This window comes from Sarcophilus harrisii, chromosome 4 (assembly GCF_902635505.1).
Source record: "Sarcophilus harrisii chromosome 4, mSarHar1.11, whole genome shotgun sequence".
Classification (NCBI taxonomy): Eukaryota; Metazoa; Chordata; class Mammalia; order Dasyuromorphia; family Dasyuridae; genus Sarcophilus; species Sarcophilus harrisii.
The window spans coordinates 245,529,717-245,548,207 of NC_045429.1; the positions used below are offsets into that span (position 1 = coordinate 245,529,717).

General features: G+C 31.6%; 1 protein-coding gene across 1 annotated transcript in view; it reads left to right on the plus strand.

Moving 5' to 3' along the window:
* The window catches only part of EYS (eyes shut homolog), a 199,718-nt gene extending 193,503 nt beyond the window's left edge, over positions 1–6,215 (plus strand). Inside the window, exon 5 of the mRNA XM_031968612.1 lies at positions 6,083–6,215. Coding sequence (XP_031824472.1) covers positions 6,083–6,215 — 133 coding nt within the window. The remainder of the gene's footprint in view (positions 1–6,082) is intronic.
* The last annotated feature ends 12,276 nt before the right edge of the window (positions 6,216–18,491 follow it).

Here is an 18,491-nt window from a genome sequence, read left to right on the forward strand (position 1 = left end):
AATAAAAACAATAGCAACTTACCATATTGCTAGAAAGAATTAAAATATCTTTGATTAAAACTCACTTAGACATTTCTATTCTTCTGTTATTAAATAAAAGTATATTATTAACCAATTGGAATGAAATTTCACATTCCATAAATGTGAATTTTTCACATTAATAATCTGCCATTTTGCATTTGCTTACATTTTTGGTTTAAAATAAATTGCTGAAATAACTCTTTACAAACGAAATTTGGAGCATCAATAGACAATAATATAATACAAATTTAAGCTACAATTTTCTGTGTTGAAAACAAATTATCATGAATTTATTTTTTTTAACTGGTGATGTAATTTTAATTAGTTTTCTGGAATTTTAAGAAATTCAAAAACAGAAAGTTGACAACATTTACAGTAGTTACAAAGACAAATACATTAGATAAAATCCATTGTTTTGGAAAATATAATTTATTTCTATAATCAAAGCAAAATATTTTATGCCAATGAAGATGAAATTATTGTTATATGTATTTAAAAGTCACAATGCTATGAATAACCTAATTTTAGAAATTACGGAATTTAAAAATCATCATACTTTATTCTTAACGTATTTTGATTCATAGTTCCACATAGTTGTATATATTCATATATCTCAGTTACTGAAATATAATAATTGTTTAAATTTATTCATAAGTTAGACTTTCTGATATTCAATTTTTTATAAAAATAAAGGAATTAAACTACATGATTAAAACAAAAATCTTTCAAAAGCTTTCTGTTGTGAAGACCATGTATTTTTGAATCAGCAGGAGTCAGGAATTCAGGTTAGGGGAAAATCGTCAGTCTATTCTCAGTGAAGAAGGATCAGAGGTAGAAGATAATCGGCGATAGCAATGTGTGCAGCTGAGTCAAGAAGCTAGCTAGATCAGCAGCCACACAACCAGCAGCTAGGAGTATCGAACCCAGGCCCAATCTCTCCCAGCTTCTCTTCCTGTCTCTCTCTCTCTGCCTCCACCCACCAAAATCGTCATTTCCTATACAACACATCACGACTTGCAAGGAGAGTGGGCAGGGACCATTCTTTATCCAATCATGTATATTAATAGAGTATAGCCCAATTACTATTTAGCCTCACCCACTTGGGACCTCAGTGCATCAACTCAAACCTCAGCCCATTACATTCTGTCTTTCTGATTCTCTTTCATCCAACATGCTTTCATGACAATAATAGTAATATAGTATTTAATATACATGAAATAAGAAGGAAATAGGGTCTTTCAGTCAACCAATCAGCCCACACTTAATAAGTATTTGTTAAGTGCAGGTAACTAAGCTATGGGTTGGATATACTAAAAAGGCAAATGATCCCTTCAAATAAAAGTAAAACTTATTACTTTAATATAAATTATTAATTTAATAAACATTAATTTAAATAAGTCTAAAGGAAATTTTTCACCTTTTCAAAATTTACAAGAGTAGTCACCAATAATCAAATCTGTTTTGACATAAATTATAACATATAGCTATAAAACTACAAATTTAAACATGATAGGATTAACTAGTGTCAAATTCTACTGTGAGTAGAGAGCAAAAAAAACAAAAAACAAAAAACTGATATGTTTAATCTGTTCTCTCTCAATATGAGATTTATTAACCCCTCCTAAAGTCTTAATACCCTTATAATTGATCCAAATATATATTACTCAACTATTCTTTAAGGTACAATGAAGAAAGAAGGGCAATTCTTTAGCTAGAAAGGATCCTGCAAGGGAGGAGTGTAGGAAGATGGCAGAATAGGTCAGTAAATTTCAAGCTCTCCAGTTTTCTCCACAAACAGAACAAATTTGTATCTCAGGGAAGCAGACATAGACTAGTTTTACTAGTAGTCTTACTAGTAGTAAGATTTGATGCAGAATGGGGTCTTTTGGGTTCAATTCAAGGCTTTTCAGAAGAAAGACCTCAGACCAGGGATTAACCAATGTAAACTCTTAACAGCTCAGGCTAGCTCAGAAGAAACACCAAATGAGGAACCCTGGGGCTAACTGGGTTTATCTGAGGCCTTAACAGGAACCACACCTATTTTCACTTCCTGGGCTGTGTGGGGCATTAAGGATGTAAGTCCAAGAAAACTGAGGGAAATTCAGCTGATCAGGAATGCCAGGCAAATCTATTCTGCAGACACAGCACTAAATGAAAAGGAGTGCAGAGGCAGTGGGAAATGAGGGGTGGAGTTTTTGCTTTGGTGTTCTAGGTCAGAAAGGATTGCTAGAAGCATCATCTCCCCACCCCAAGATTTGAGATGCTTACATTAACATTTCTCATTAAAAAAAATAATAAACTGGTGAAAAAAGCCGAATCCAATCATGGAATATTATTATGGGAACAAGGAAGACTGGGGTTCCTCTTCAGAGAATTGCCCTTAAGCAAAAAAAAAAAAAAAAAAAAAAAAAAAAAAAAAAAAAAAAAAAAAAGCTTCTTTTACCCCAAAGAGTAATGTTAAATGGCTCCCTGCCAAGAAAATTTATAGAAGAACTCAAATATGAATTTAAAAATCACATAATAGATATTGAGGGAAAAATTTTAAAAATTAATAATTAAATTAAAAAACATCTAAAAACAAGAAGATTATGAAAAAAAATTAGCCAATTAGAAAAAAAGATAATGAATCTTAAAAATGAAAATAACTCTTTAAAAATTAGAATTGGGCAAAAGGAAGGTATAAGGTAAAGTTATAAAAGACCAAGAAATAAAAAAAAAAAATACCAGAATATAAAGAATGAAAAAAAAGAAAGAATGGCATGAGAAACATAAGAAAAACAACAGATCTGGGGAACAAATTAAGGAGAGAAATATGTGAATAAGTGGACTAACTGAAAGCTGTGAACCAAAAAAAAAAAAAAAAAATAGTGTCTTGATATAAATGCAAGAAATGATCCAAGAAAATTTCCCTAGAGTGATAGAACATCAGGGGAAAGTAGAAATAGAAAAAAAAAAAATCACCAATCACTATCTCAAAGCAGTTGTCTGTGGAATACAGATAGGAATATCGTTGCAGAATTGCAAAATCCTCAGATCAAAGAGACAATTTTGCAAGAAACAGGAAAAAAATGCAATTCAAATAGGATGAAATTGCATAGGACTTAGCAGCAGTCACAATATAAGGCTCCAGGTCTTGGAATCATATATACTGGCAATCAAAGGAATTAGATCTGTAGCCAAATATATCATATCCACCAAAATATTGAACAATATTGAATGAAAAAAATGGACATTCAAAGAACTTGTACATTTTCAGGACTTTCTTTTAACCAAACCCCAGCTCAATAGAAAATTTAACATGTAAGAGAAAATATCAAAGATTACTTTCAAAGAACTTAATATGGAAAAATTATTTATGCTTTTTACATGAAAACACATACCATGTGTTTAAAATTAACACCAGCAATTGGGTAGCTCAAAAGAAAAATTAGGCCAAAGTTGAGTATGTTCTGTTCTAAAAACCAAAACTGGCTAGGAAAATGTAAAAATTCTAATTATATTATGCAAATGTGGAGCAGAGACATTAGAGGAATGAATAGGAATTGTAATTCTGAAAATCTATTTACATTGGGAATGGTTTAAGTAGGCAACACCAAATATATACCATGAAGGGTATCTAAAATCTATAAAAAAATAAAGGATTAGACAGGGATGGGCTGAGGGAAGGAAATAATGGGGGATGAAGACAAGGAAGAGATTCATGGTAAGGCATAGATTAAGTAATAACAAGGTAAGTTAAGGAGCAGAATTAAAGTAGAAGCGTTCCCAAGGATAGGAAAGAAGAGATATAAACAAACTTCACAAGTATCGGAAGTAGAATTTATTAGGAAAAAATGTACAACTAGTAACCATTTATTGTAGACAAAATCAAATTTAAAGATTCAATCAAGAGAGAAGTCTACAATATATATCAGCCATTCTATTATTGTTTTATATGCATGTTTAGACATGAGTAAATGAATCTGTGTATATATTGTATGTGTGTATACACACATATATGTATGTGTATGTGTATATATATATATATGTGTGTGTGTGTGTGCGTGTATGTATGTTGCTTTTTGTATATGTCTATATAGATATTTGTATATGTGGGTACGTCTGTGGATAGGTGTGATTGCAAATGTGTGTGTATATATATCTATAAATGTATATATAAATATGTCTATGATTAAGTATAGCTTGCTTGGGGGGGATGGGAGGATCAATATGAGAAAAATAAAATAAAAGCAAATATGCAACAGAGAACAAGAGAACAACCTACAAGGAAGCAAAATAAAGATGGATACTCATGAATATAATTTCTTTTACTATTATAGATCCTTTCTTGAAATGGAAATTTATTGTTATATATTTTGAATCTTCCTTGATGGTCTTCGGGGCACATGACAATGCTCTTTTGTTTTATTTTCATTTTCTGTCTTTCTTTTTTCTATTCTTTTATAAAAAATAAATAGAAAAAAAAGGGAAAAAATGAGGGCATATATTAGAGTTTTGGACTTTTCTGGAGAAATGAAGCCAATCCATCTTCATTGATCATTGTAATATCAAGATGTTTCCTAATTGTAACCTAGAAAGGACAGTGGTATAAGGGAGTCATAAAGCTTAATTGTCATGTGGTGTTTTCATCATTGCTGTTACACTGTTAAAAACATATTGAGTAATTCTTTTACCTTCCAAATTATAATTTGGTTTAATGTTTCTTTTAATATCAATATGAAAAAATGGTTTTATATATGTGTATATATATATATATATATATATATATTTACTCTTTATATATTCAACAACTACTTCAAAAACTTAATGGCATAGTATTTTATCTTATCAAATAAAGTAAATATTGAAACTTAAGTAGGTTTCCATCCTCTTAATAACAATGTGAGAGAGAGGGAGGTGGGAAGAGAGAGAGAGATAAAAATAAATAGAGACAGGGACTATAAAAGATAGAAAAAGCCTATTGAAAGTGACTTAGATGACAAAGAGGTGGAGTGGGAATTCTTAGGAACTAATAAGAAAGAGAGAATAGGAAGCCAGGCCAAGTACCCATGTTCAGAGGCTTCACATCATCTCTGGGCACCATATAGAGTAGAACTAATGAACAACTGGAGAAGAGAATATTAACTTCTTTCTTTAAAGGGAATCTATAATTATAATTAAACAAACCCACTGTGGTCATGCTATTATTCTCAACATTGGCTCCCCACACTATTTCTTCAAACTCAAATATGCCATTATTGTCTCCTACTAGCTAATCATTAATGCATAATGACTCTGCTAACAGGTCTCATTTGTCATCATTCTCCCCTCAATTTCTTAGCATTAGACTCATTTTTCCTAATAGCTTTTAAAAACCTATAGTTTATTGTTAAATATCACTTTAGCTCAAGGTTGATTTTACACATGAATTCACAAAAGATAACATTAAAACTATCTGTTAAAACAGTGTTTTCGATGATTCTTTCTGAAAAAAAATGATTTTTTCTTTCCCATAAAAATACATAAAAAATAAACAAAGTTACCAGTATTTCAAAAAAGAGTTTGGTTAAATGTTAGGCAAATAGTAACTAACACAGGAAGACTGTGTTTAAATTCCACATCTGGCATGTCCTATCACCACTCTAAGATTATAAACTGGAGAAAATATCAATTTATATATATCAACTTATATAGTTATTTTCTTTATCTCAAAGTTCCCTATACCAGTAGGGATAAATTTAAATAGGAATGGCTGCCTGCAGGCTGTGCATTGTCTTAGAAAACCACAAAACTGCATTATCTAAATTGTAAGCTATTTTTAATGCATTTTGTCAAATATTTTCCCAATTATATTTCAATCTGGTTCTCACTGAAATTTGATACTTCTGTGTCACATTAATGAAATCAAAGGTACAGTTCTTATCCCCAATAACAAATTATAAAAATAAATTATGTATCAGGTACATAACAAAATTATTCTTAGTCTTGGAAGAATAGCATTTAATTGTAACTTTTGAATGCAATGGGATGAAAGTATATTTTAAAATGTGTTTCTTCTGAAACATATTCATGATTTTTGCAGGTGTATGCTAAGATTTACTGGAAGGAACTGTGAAGAAGTAATTGACTACTGTAGAATTCTCAGCATCAACTGTCTGAATGAAGGTCTATGTTTCAGTATAATTGGAGGAGTCAGAGTAAGTAATTTAATATAAGGCAAGCTAATTCAATACCTCAAAATATAAAAGCTTCAGCTAGACACAACTACAAAAAAATTTGTCCATCTAAGTGCTTAAAGAAACATATCTTTGCATGTGCATTATTTATTTAAATCAGAAACTTCTAGTAATATACATTTTTGTGCATTTCACAAAAAGAATTAGATTCTGTGGAGCAGTCCCTTTTTTTTTTTTTTTTTTTTTACAAAAGGAAAATATCGCTAATTGCATTATGGTATAATAAACCTACATAGATAAAAATCACATATGTTGGTGCTTTTAACTTTATAAATCAGATCACAAATTATTAAAATCAATTTTTAAAAACAAACAAATAAAAATACTTTGGATGCATATTAATAATGTTTAGTTTGGGATGTTGAACCCAGGATCACAATGTATAGAGTGAATAGTAAAATAGAAATGAAAGAAGGCTGAAATTCAACTCCAAACAGTTTAATTGTGATAGTGCATCTTGATATAGGAAAATGGTTCTTGAAAATTAAAGACTATAGACGTTCAATGTTTCCTTGCCTGTCAAGCATAGTCACTTTTTCAATGAATTTTCTAACTATTTTTTCTGGGATGTTCTCAATCTTTAAACAAATCAATGCACATTTGTTAAGTGCCTACTATTTGCCAGGCACTATACAAGGGATAGAAATATAAAGAATGAAATAAACACTATGCTGAAGGTATTTACTTTCTAATAAGGAATGGATAAGAGGGGTGTGTGTGTGTGTGTGTGTGTGTGTGTGTGTGTTTGTGAGCGCGCATGCACTTGTCTCTGTGTTTGAGAGAGACAGAATAGGTTTATTTTATAATAACCATAGCTTTTAAATAGTTATTTTATAAGTTATAAATATACAGATATAGATATGTGCATACACACACTCATGGTAAAAGATAAATGCACACACTTATAAAATATGAACAGCATATATATCTGCATGTGTATATATGTTCATATGTATGTATGTGTGTGCATGTATATGTAATCATATTCATGTGTCATTTATATACAAAATTTGCTCTATAATTCCCTAATCCTGGTCATATCATTTATTCTAGTTTTAGTTTTCAGAAGTAGTCCTAGAATGACCACGTTTGTACAAATGAGTCCTTTCTTGTTCTTATGGGGAATAAACTCAATAGTAAGATTTCTTGGTGAAAAGAATTAAACTTATCAGCTATAGACTGAACCTCCTAGGTGTTAGTATTCTCCACAGTCCATGCCCCATTGAAACATTTACTTTGCATATGCTTTGTAGCTTTTTATACAGACATGCAAGTGCCAGAGTAGACAAACAGGATTGTATTTAGGAAGACTTGAGGGGAAATCATTCTATAAACATTTACTAATTATTTTTATCCTAGCCAAGTAACATAACTTCTATCTGCCTCTATATTTTAATATTTAAAATAAAATTAATAGTAGCATCTACCTTGAAGATTTTTTTAAATATAAAAAACAAAAGAATTGGAAATGCTGTGTAGTGGTTCACGCTCATTTCCCAGAGTTCTTTTGCTGGGTGTAGCTGGTTCTATTCATTATTAAATAATTGGAACTGATTTGGTTCATCTCATTGTTGAAGAGAGCCACATCCATCAGAATTGATCATCGTATAATATTGTTGTTGAAGTATATAATCTCCTGGTCCTGCTCATTTCACTCAGCATCAGCTCATGTAAGTCTCTCCAGGCCTTTCTGAAATCATCCTGTTGGTCATTTCTTACAGAAAAATAATAGTCCATAAACATTCAAATAGCACAATTTATTCAGCTTTTCTCCAATTGATGGCCATCCACTCAGTTTTCAGTTTCTGGCCACTACAAAGAGGGCTGCCACAAACATTTTTGCACATACCGTCTCCTTTCCCTTCTTTAAGATCTCTTTGTGATATAAGCCCAATAGTAAGACTGCTGGGTCAAAGGGTATGCACAGTTTGATAACTTTTTGAGCATAGTTCCAAATTGCTCTCCAGAATGGTTGGATTCATTCACAATTCCACCAACAATGTATCAATGTCCCAGTTTTCCTACATCCCGTCCAACATTCAGCATTATCTTTTTTCCTGTCATCCTAGCCAATCTGACAGGTGTGTAGTGGTATCTCAGAGTTGTCTTAATTTGCATTTCTCTGATTAATAATGATAGCACTTTTCATATGACTAGAAATAATTTCAATTTCTTCATCTGAGAATTGTCTGTTCATATCCTTTGACCATTTATTAATTGGAAAATAGCTTAATTTCTTATAAATTAGAGCCAATTCACTATATATTTTAGAAATGAGGTCTTTATCAAAACATTTGACTATGAAAATGTTTTCCCAGTTTATTGTTTCCCTTCTAATCTTGTCTGCATTAGTTATGTTTGTACAAAAGCTTTTCAATGTAATATAAGCAAAATTTTCAAATTTGTGATCAATAATGATCTCTAGTTCTTCTTTGGTCACAAATTCCTTCCACCTCTACAGGTCTGAGAGGTAAAATATCCTATGTTCTTCTAATTTATTTATAATCTCATTCTTTATGCCTAGATCATGAACCCATTTTGACCTTATTTTTGTGTATGGTGTTAAGTGTGGGTGAATGCCTACTTTCTGCCATACTAATTTCCAGTTTTCCCAGTATTTTTTTTGTCAAACAGTGAATTCTTATCCCAAAAGCTGGGGTTTGCTGGTCATTTCTTACAGAACAATAATATTCCATAACATTCATATACCACAATTTATTCATCCATTCTCCAAATGATGGGCATCTATTCCTTTTCCAGTTTCTTGCTACTACAAAAAGGACTTGCTACTACAAAAAGGACTACCACATATACTCTTGCACACCCTTTACCTCCTTTAAGATCTCCTTGGGATATAAGTCCAGTAGAAATACTGTTGGATCAAAGCTATTTCTATTTCTATTTACTCTTCTTTTTAGCTTATTTTTTCCATTTTTGCCTTTCCTCTAATATTTTCTATAAAGTGAGAGAAGGTTCTGGTACAATAGCCTTTGCACCTCTAGTTTCTTTTTTTATATTATAAGAGTAAGATCAAATTATATATGCACTATCTATGTATACCCCAAAAAGAAATACAGTTATTCAAGAGTTCTTTTCTTTTTACCTTTTTATGCTTCTCTTGAGTTTGATATTTGGAGGTCAAATTTTTTGTTGAGCTCTTGTCTTTTCATCAGAAATCAATGGAATTCACCTGTTTCATTAAATTTCCATCTTCTTCCCTGAAAGAAAATGCTCAGTTTAGTGAAGAGGTTTATTCTTGGTTGCATTCCAAGTTCCTTTGCCTTTTGGAATATTAGATTCAGGCCCTTGTGTCCTTTAAAGTGGAAGCTGTTAGTTCCTGGGTAATCCTTATTGTGTCTTCTCTGTATTTGATTTTTCTTTGTGTGTTTTCGCTTTTTGATTGCTTCTAATATTTTTCCTTGTTCTGAAACTAGCCACCATATTCCTTGGAATTTTACGTTTGGGGTCTCTTTCATGGGTTTTAAGTGAATTTTTTCAATGGCTATTTTACCTTGGTATTTACCAATACCTATTTTACCTTATATGACATTCTGGTAATTCTCTTTCAGAATTTCCTGAAAAATAATATCTGGGCTATTTTTTTCCTCATGCTTTACTGGAAGTCCAATAATCCTTAGATTGTCTCTCCTAGATCTATTTTCCAAGTCAGTTGTTTTCCCAAGTAGATATTTTACTTTTTTATTTCTTCTTCTTCTTCTTCATCTTCATCTTCTTTTTTTTTTTTTTTGGTTTTGCTTGACTGATTCTTGATGTCTCATGGATTCATTCATTTCTTTTTTCATGTCTTTTTTTTTGTTTGCTTTTTGTATTTGTCCAATTCAATTTTGAAATGAGGTGCTTTGTCCTATGGAACTTTTTCCATTTCACAAATTCTGTTTGTTAAGGAATTATTTTCTTTTTACATTTCACAAATTCTCTTTCTCAGGGAGTTCTTTTATTTTTTCCATTTAGTGAAATCTATTTTTAAGGAGATATATGATTTTTCCATTTCACTATATTGTAGTGAATTTTATTCAGATTATTTATTTCTTTATTGCCTTTTCCAAACCCTCTTGTAAAGTTCTCATTTCATTTCCCCATTTTTCTTCCAACTGTCTTTTTAGATTTTTTTATAATTTCTTCAGGGAGAGCCTTGTGTAATGTCACTCTTTAAGATTTCATCCGGAGACAATCTGCTTTTAGTCTCCTAAGGGTTTGAAATTTTCTTTCATCATAAAAATTATCTATAGTCAGAATTCTTTTTGTTTTTTTTTTATTCTTTCTTTATTCTTTTTTTTTTTTTTTTAGTCTATGTCATTTAAGTTTCAGCTGGCTGCTTGAATTTATTTATTTGTTTTTTTTTTTGTATTGTTATTAAAACATTTTATTTACAAAGCATACAGATGGGTAATTTTTCCAACATTGATCCTTGTATAACTTTTTGTTCCAAATTTTCTTGAGTCTGTGATGTCTGTTCTTGGCCTGCACCATCTCCCTCTGTGCCTGATTGAAACAGACCTTTCCAGCCAATGTTTGAACTTATCTTCTTCTGGTAATTTGTTGCACTCTGAATATTTGTGGATTCTGTCACCCCAGAACTAATTCAGATGTTGGATTTGGTAATTAGTGTCAGGGTTGTGGGAGAAGGTCAGGAACAATTTGTTCATGTTAATTTTTTAAAAATTCATATTTCATATGGGCTCTTATATATTAATTTTTTTGTTAGCTCTGGGTTTGGTTGAAAGAAAGTCCTGAAAATCTGCAAGTTCAGTGAATGTTCATTTTTTTCTCACTCAAATTTATAAATAATTTTGCTGGATATGATGTTTTTGGCCTCAGTCGTAGTTGTTTTGATTGTTGGTAGATATGTTTCCAGGACCTGTGTCTTTTATTGTAGCTGCTACTAAATCTTGTGCAATTCCATTTGTAGCTCCAGTGTATTTGAATTTTTTTTCTTGTTTTTTGCAAAATTTGATATGAGGGTTTCAAAATTTGGCAATAATATTCCTATGTGTTTTCCACAAAGGATTTCTTTTCAGGTGGTGTTCAGTGAAATTTTTTTCACTTTTTACTTTCCCCTCATGTTCTGTCACTCCAGGGTAATTTTCTTGGATTAGTTCCTGCATTATCAGTTTTGCCCAGAGCTGTCTGGCAGCCTAATTATTCTTATATTTTCTCTTCTTGATCTGTTCTCCAAATCTGTAATGTTTAAATAAGACATTCTGTCCTATTTTCTTATTCTTTATCATTTGTTTTGTTATTTCTTTGTCACTCTGGCTTTCCTTTGCTGAAATCTAATTTTCCATATTTGAGACTCTGTACTTCCTTTTCTGGTTGGTTAACTTTCTTTTCATAATCTTGTTTTTCTTGGATAGTTTTTATTTTTCTTTTTAGTTTTTCCTCAGTGTCTCTCATTTGACTTTTAAATTATCTTGTGAGTTGTTCTTTATAAATTCTCTTTGGACAGGGAGCCATTTCACTTTGGAGTAGAAGCTTTTTTTCTTTTCTCTAACTAATTCAATCTCTTCTGAAAATAAATCCCAGTCTTCCCTGTTCCTGTAATGTTTCGATGGTGGAGGGTTGTTTTTTTTTTTTTTTTTTTTTTTTGGTTCATTTTTGTTTTAATAAGCAATTCTAATCATGGCATGGGAGGATGGTGCCTCAAGCTTTCTATTAAGCTTTCCCCTCTGATCAGGAACCCCAAACCAAGAGCTCCACTTTCCTATAGGTACCTGGAGCCAGCAGTGGTCATGTCACACAGTTTCTGCATTCACTACTTTTGGTTTCTTCTCTCCTAAGGTTACATCTCAGAAATTCAGCTAAGCCTGGAGTTCCCAACAGCCCAGGTATCCACAGTCTTCCTGGACTCAGGCCTTGAGTGCACAAATAATGCAGAAGATGAAAGTCTCTGTGGTCGCTAATGTGGCTCCAGACATACCCAGGGAGCCTGAGGGTTCCCAATTTAGTATATTTGGGAAGCTAGCCTGGTGATGTTTGCACTTCAGATAGCTTAATCCCCAACCCAGGGGTCTTCATTTCTTCTTTGATTGTATTAGGAGGACCCCTAGTTATGCCCCAAGTTTTCTTGCTTTTTCAGAAGTTTATGCTTATCCTGAGGCACAAATTTCTTCTATTTGTGGGGGAAATCTGGAGAGCTTGAAATTTACCAATCTATTCTGCCATCTTCCCAGAATCCTCTGTAAAATACAGTTTGAACACCATCTAGACTATCTTATTTTTGAAATAAATAAATTGAAGACTAAAGATTAAATGAATTGGAATTCAAAGTAGGTAAGAATTAGTAAGATACTTTGCCAATATTAAGTTGCTAGCAAATGTCTTATAAATGATGAATGAATTATTGATCATTAAAAGAATTTAAAGGTCCAATTAAGAAAAGAAAAAAATACTCCTGTAATTTGAGCCAAGGATAACAAGCTGATTCCAGCTATCATGCTCAAGAAATAAAAATAAATTCAAACACTTTTTTTTACTTCTAAAAATTAAGTGAATATTTCAGCTTTTACATACATCAAAGCCTAAATAGAAAAAGCAAGTTTCTCAAAAATAGCAAATGTCGGTATATCTAAGAAAGAAGCATTACAAGCATGTTTTTCCTGTAGAACTTTTCAATGACTATGGGCAACCTTTAAAATAAATTGAATCCAGATTCCTAATTTAGAAGTTCCATCAAGAGAAGTGGATTGTTATAGCAACACTTAGTATCATACAAGCATCAGTAAAATTGAGAGTCCCTCTCTCAATATATATAGATATACTTGTATCTATATATCTATATATACATAGATATACTTACATATATATACAAGAGATATACTTATATATTATATACAAATAGATATGCTTATATATATATACACATGTACACATGTACATTCAAACATATATCTATAAGACTATAATGTGCTTATTTCTACCTGTCATCTGTTTCTCTGAAGGTGGATAGAATCTTCCTTAATAAGTCCAAGTTTTTCCATGTTTTTCTAAATCAACCAGCTCATCATTTTCTGCACTAAAATAACATTTCAATTTAATCTCAACCTATCTGAGAGATTGTCTTTGAAACATTTTCCCAAAAAAATGTTCTGAATTCCTACTACTCATGGTCACAAAATATATTTATATATGAAGCTTTTAATTGAAAATAATTGAAATTTTTCTTTTTACACTTCAACAATCCTCTTTCTTATAATATAGTATAAGGTCTGATACTACTGAATCTACTTCCTCCATATCTTTGTTTGTTTGTTTGTTTTTGAAATTCTGAAACTTTTACTGTGCCAAATAAGTTTTGTTATTTTTTTCCCTAACTCAATACAATATGCTTTTTGGTGACATAAATAGGATATTATCAAAATGGATTAGTTAGATAAAACTGTCATTTAAAAAATCTTATTTTTATATTCATATAGTTCCTGCATCTGTTTTGGCATGTATATGACCAATTATTTTATATTGTCTAGACATTTCAAATGGTTTAAATTAAATAGTCCAAAGGAATATTGATAATATTGCTGAAAGTGTGGTTTTACTATTTTCACTTTCTATTATTTTTTTTGAACTTCAACTTTAAAATCATGACTACTACCCCTACTTTTTTATATAATATATTCCACTGAACTTTATTTTATGTTTGTATGAACCTATCATTTCTATAATTCTTGAAAGCAAAACATTATTAAATTAATATTTTAATGTGCTATAAATTTCTATTTTATGACTAAATTCATCCCATTCAACATTCTAAGCTATTATTACTTGTGTATTTTACTTCTCCCTATTTTCCTAACTATTCTTCTCACCCTTTTTATCCTATCTCTCCTCATACCTCCACTTCAGTTTTACTTTCTAGTTTCCCCTCCTATTCCTTAAGTTACCCCCCAAAAGTCCTTCCTTTATCCTCTTCTTCCACTTTATCCCCCTGTCCTCTTATTTAGAATGTGTATATGTGTAAATTTGTGTGTGTGTGTGTGGATGTGTGTGGGTGCTTTTCAGAATATAGTAGTTCAATATCTATCTATACAATCTATAATTCAGCTGCTAGGTTTTATGTAATCCTTATTGCAGTTTTGTGATGTTAATATGTTTCTTCCTGTTTCCAATATTTTCTCTTTAATCTGGATTCTTTGAAACTTGGAATATCTTTCAGGCAGTAATTAGTATATATATTATTTTATATTTATTTGTATGAATATTTCTTGTTTTAGTTGGTATAATATAATCTTTTTAAGAACAAAGTCTGTTTACATATATATATATATATATATATATATATATATATAATTTATTTCTGCTTTGTCTTCTACTTCTAGAACCTCAAGATATTTTTCCCTTGACAACTTCTTTTAATCTTATATTAAGATTCTTTTTTAATCATAATGCTCTGGTGGTAAAACTATTTTATAGTATTTCTCCTTGATCTCTTCTCCAGATAACCTGTTTTGCTGATTGTAAAGCCCTGGAACTCTGAAAAGGTATACTTGAATCAAGGACAGCATGGTGCTTATACTATATACTTATACTCAGCGTGAGATAATGGTTCTTTAAATGATGATGTAATGGTTGTACATGCTCAGTGTGCTCTACTGATGTGATCATACTGTGGTATTTAAGGGAGTCTCAGAAAGAGACTTCAGGCTCCAGATTCAAGACTCTGGACTCCATCTTTGACATGCCTCATGGTGGCCCTTCTGCTTCCTTCACTCTTCCACTAAGCCCAAGGACTTGGGCTGATCCCAAGGTCCTCTAGAGAACTACATTTTGGTAGAGGACTGCAGATATTGGGAAACTCTGAGAAAAGTATACTTGAAGCAAAGATAATTACAGCAGGGTGTTTATTCAGTGTGACTGATGAGATAACAATTCTCTAGTTTACATATACTTACTACCTAGTATGGTGATGTAATGGTTCTACAATTGGCACATGCTCAGTGTACTGTAGTGATGTAATTGTACTAAAGTATATAAGGACTGAGAGGACTTGAAATAACCAGACTCAAGTGTGTGTGTGTGCTGGAGATTGAGATCAGATACAGACACAGAGTAGACATAGACAAGGACTCAGACACAGAGGAGACACAGAAGACAGTGACAGAAACAGAGATCCTCAAGAAAACTAGACTGGACATTGTGATTCCTCTGGTGACTGCAAACTATAGCTGTCTTCTCTGCCCTGGAATTGAAACCAGATTCTTTGTCCTCTGCCCAAAGCCAACTGAGTCCCTGCCCCTCAGCTACTGCACTCACAAAAGGGGATTCTAACTCTTTCTAGCACCAGGCACAACACAGGATGGGTCTAGTCAGTACAATTGTGCTTAGCATTCTTCTTCAACAGTGGAAAATCCTTCATCTTCCTCTGTTTAGCTGTCAGATCTTCATATTGCCTGTGAAAAGAATCCAGCTTCTTCTAGAGTCTGTTTGTTAAATTTTCTGAATTGAACTAGATGTGTTTGCACTTCACTCAAGCTCATCCCCTGCTCCTGGAGGTTAGACCTTTTCTAGGGTCTTCTCACATTGTCTTAGGAGGAAAACTGCTTTACCTCATATTTCTACTCTTATGATGTAATACACAGTGGAAAACCTAAATCTTTTGACCTATTCTGCCATCTTTGCAGAATCTTCTCTAAAAATAAATTTTAATATTATTAAAAAACTTAGATCATCTATATTTCCCTTGTATTCTATCCTCTTCAGTTATATAAAACTGTCTTTTAATAATATGTTCTTGAGGAATAAGGAAAGTGTCAGCTAAAACAGTCAATATAATGAAAATACCTGATGTCATATTCAATGGTAAACACTATTGAAAACTCATTCATGCAAAGGAGAAGAGAGAAGTACTTTTTTTCATATTTCTTCCTTGGAATCAAATTTCATCTTAAGATTTTGTAAGTACAGGTTTAATTATATTGTGGATTCTTTTCCGTTAACTTTTTTCATTTATATTTATGAACATTTGCACTTCCTGTTTTAGCTTAATTAATTTTTCTCTGGATCAAAACAATCTGTCCTACAGCTCTATAGTCACCAAGTTCATTCTGTTTTAAAACATTATAATAATCCATTACAAATGTTTGCCACATTTTGTTTATCCATTGTAAACATTTATTTGGTTGCCATGCTTTTGCTATCATTAAAAAAATCTTGTTTTAAATATTTTTGGTAAAAAAGGAGTCCCCTTTTATAAGTTATTTTTGGGGTGATGTCAGGCTGATAGTAGTAACAGAGCTAAAGTATATAAACATTTTAATAATTTTATTTGCATAATTCTACATTGTTTTTAAGAAGAGTTGTGACAATTCTGAACTCCATTAACAATTAATTAGTGAACCTGTCTTTCTTTCTATCCTCAGCACTGAGAATTGCTGCCTTTTGTCATCTTAGCCAATTTGCTGGTTCTAAGATAAAACTCATACACATATAATTTAAATTTTTTCTTATTAATATTGATTACAGTTTAACCCAAATGGATGGAAGGAGGAAAGAAAAAGGAGAAAGAACATACCTATCAACAACTTTCCCTCATTACTCAGGAGAGAAGTAAATGTTTGAAAAACCCACTAGGTACCAGTAGTACTAAAAACTAGTCACATTCAGGAAAACACGTTCTTTCTAGAAAGAGTGTTCATAAAAGATTTCTGCATATCAAACAATGATGCATATTTTCATAATTTTGATCAATTGCTGAGTCTCTCCAGGAAAATGATGTCTTTCATTTGCTATTAGCACATACCTCTGATGTGTCCTCATCTTCTGTTTCTTCTCCAAGATTTATGGGTCTCAGAATCATTCAGTCTCTTCTTTCATTTAGAAAAACTATACATTCCAGAAATCCCTGCTCTCTATTTCAAGGTGTACAATATACAGGAAAAAAAGACTGGGGAAGAATATTATTGATCAGACATCAATTATTTTAAAAGTTGTCAGCATTGTTAAGCTTTTATTTGAATTAATTTAATTTTATATTTTAATAAAATTATCTTTGCAATTTTTCCTTTTAAAATTCCTTTGTAAAATTACCTTGAAACCTACCTATGAAAGATATTTTACTTTGTTGTTGTTTTAAAAGTTAAAATAAACAGAGCTTCACTGGGAAAAGAAACCAATTTTGATTAGCAAAATACATGGCAATTATAAATAAAAACATAAAATAAGATATTTTAGTAATTTTTGTTTGTTTGGTTTGTTTTGCTTTGTTATCTGCTGTGGATGAATTTCTCTGAGAGACTTTCACTGTGAAGCACTACTTGTATTCCAGGTAGAAAAGATCATCCATAGGGGTCTTTTTCAATAGCATTTGTTTCATAGCATTATGAGACAATTGTGTGCTATGCAGGTTATAAAAGAAAGATGAAGATATCAACTGCAGGAAAAAGGAAGAGTCTGGCTTTTATTGCAGGTATTACATGTAATCATTTCCACTGCCTTGGAACATTAAGTACAGATCCAAGACTTTCAAACCCATTTCTGAAATGGAATGACATTTGGAATGCAAAGCCATGAAAAGAGTAAAACACAGCAATCTGGGCTAAGCTTTGAAGCTCAGACATTTTTATCCTGGCAGGTAAAAGTTGATTTAGCAGAGAAGGCCATCAATCCATTTCCATAGTTCTTTGAGAGAGAATAACTTGCTGATCAAAAGAAAAGAGTGACTTCCCATGTTTAAGGATGACTATGAATTTCTTAATTTTTCTTTTCCTTAACGTGAAGCTAAAAGCTTGAAGACAGTCTCTTTATTTTAGGATTTAAAGTAACTTATCAAAAAAAAAATGAAAATAAATAAATAAAAACACTCTAGTAAGAGCAATTTTATTAGGAACTGTTGCTCTAAAAAATGTTATCATAATTAGCATTTTTTCATGCAGATATGTAATGACTCATGTTAGAAGCAGAAAGAAGTGGCAATGGTGTTTAAAGAAAAATATATTTGTAGAAAAACATTTAAAATATATTGTGACTAATTTTGGTCAAGCAATTCTGATTTGTACCACTTAAGTTGCATAACAATAGAATAGATAGCAACATTTTAACTGATGGCTTATGTGTGTATATGTGTATACCTTTCAATTTAAGACAGTGTATTTACTTTTGATTCCTCTGGGTTTTTCCCTCACAAATATATCTGACTAAATGGAAGGGATCATTCATTTGACAGCGGTGGACATATTCTTCTTCAATGATCACTAACCATCATTTCTGTCTGAATGATGCTTTTACAACACAGCAGGAATGAGA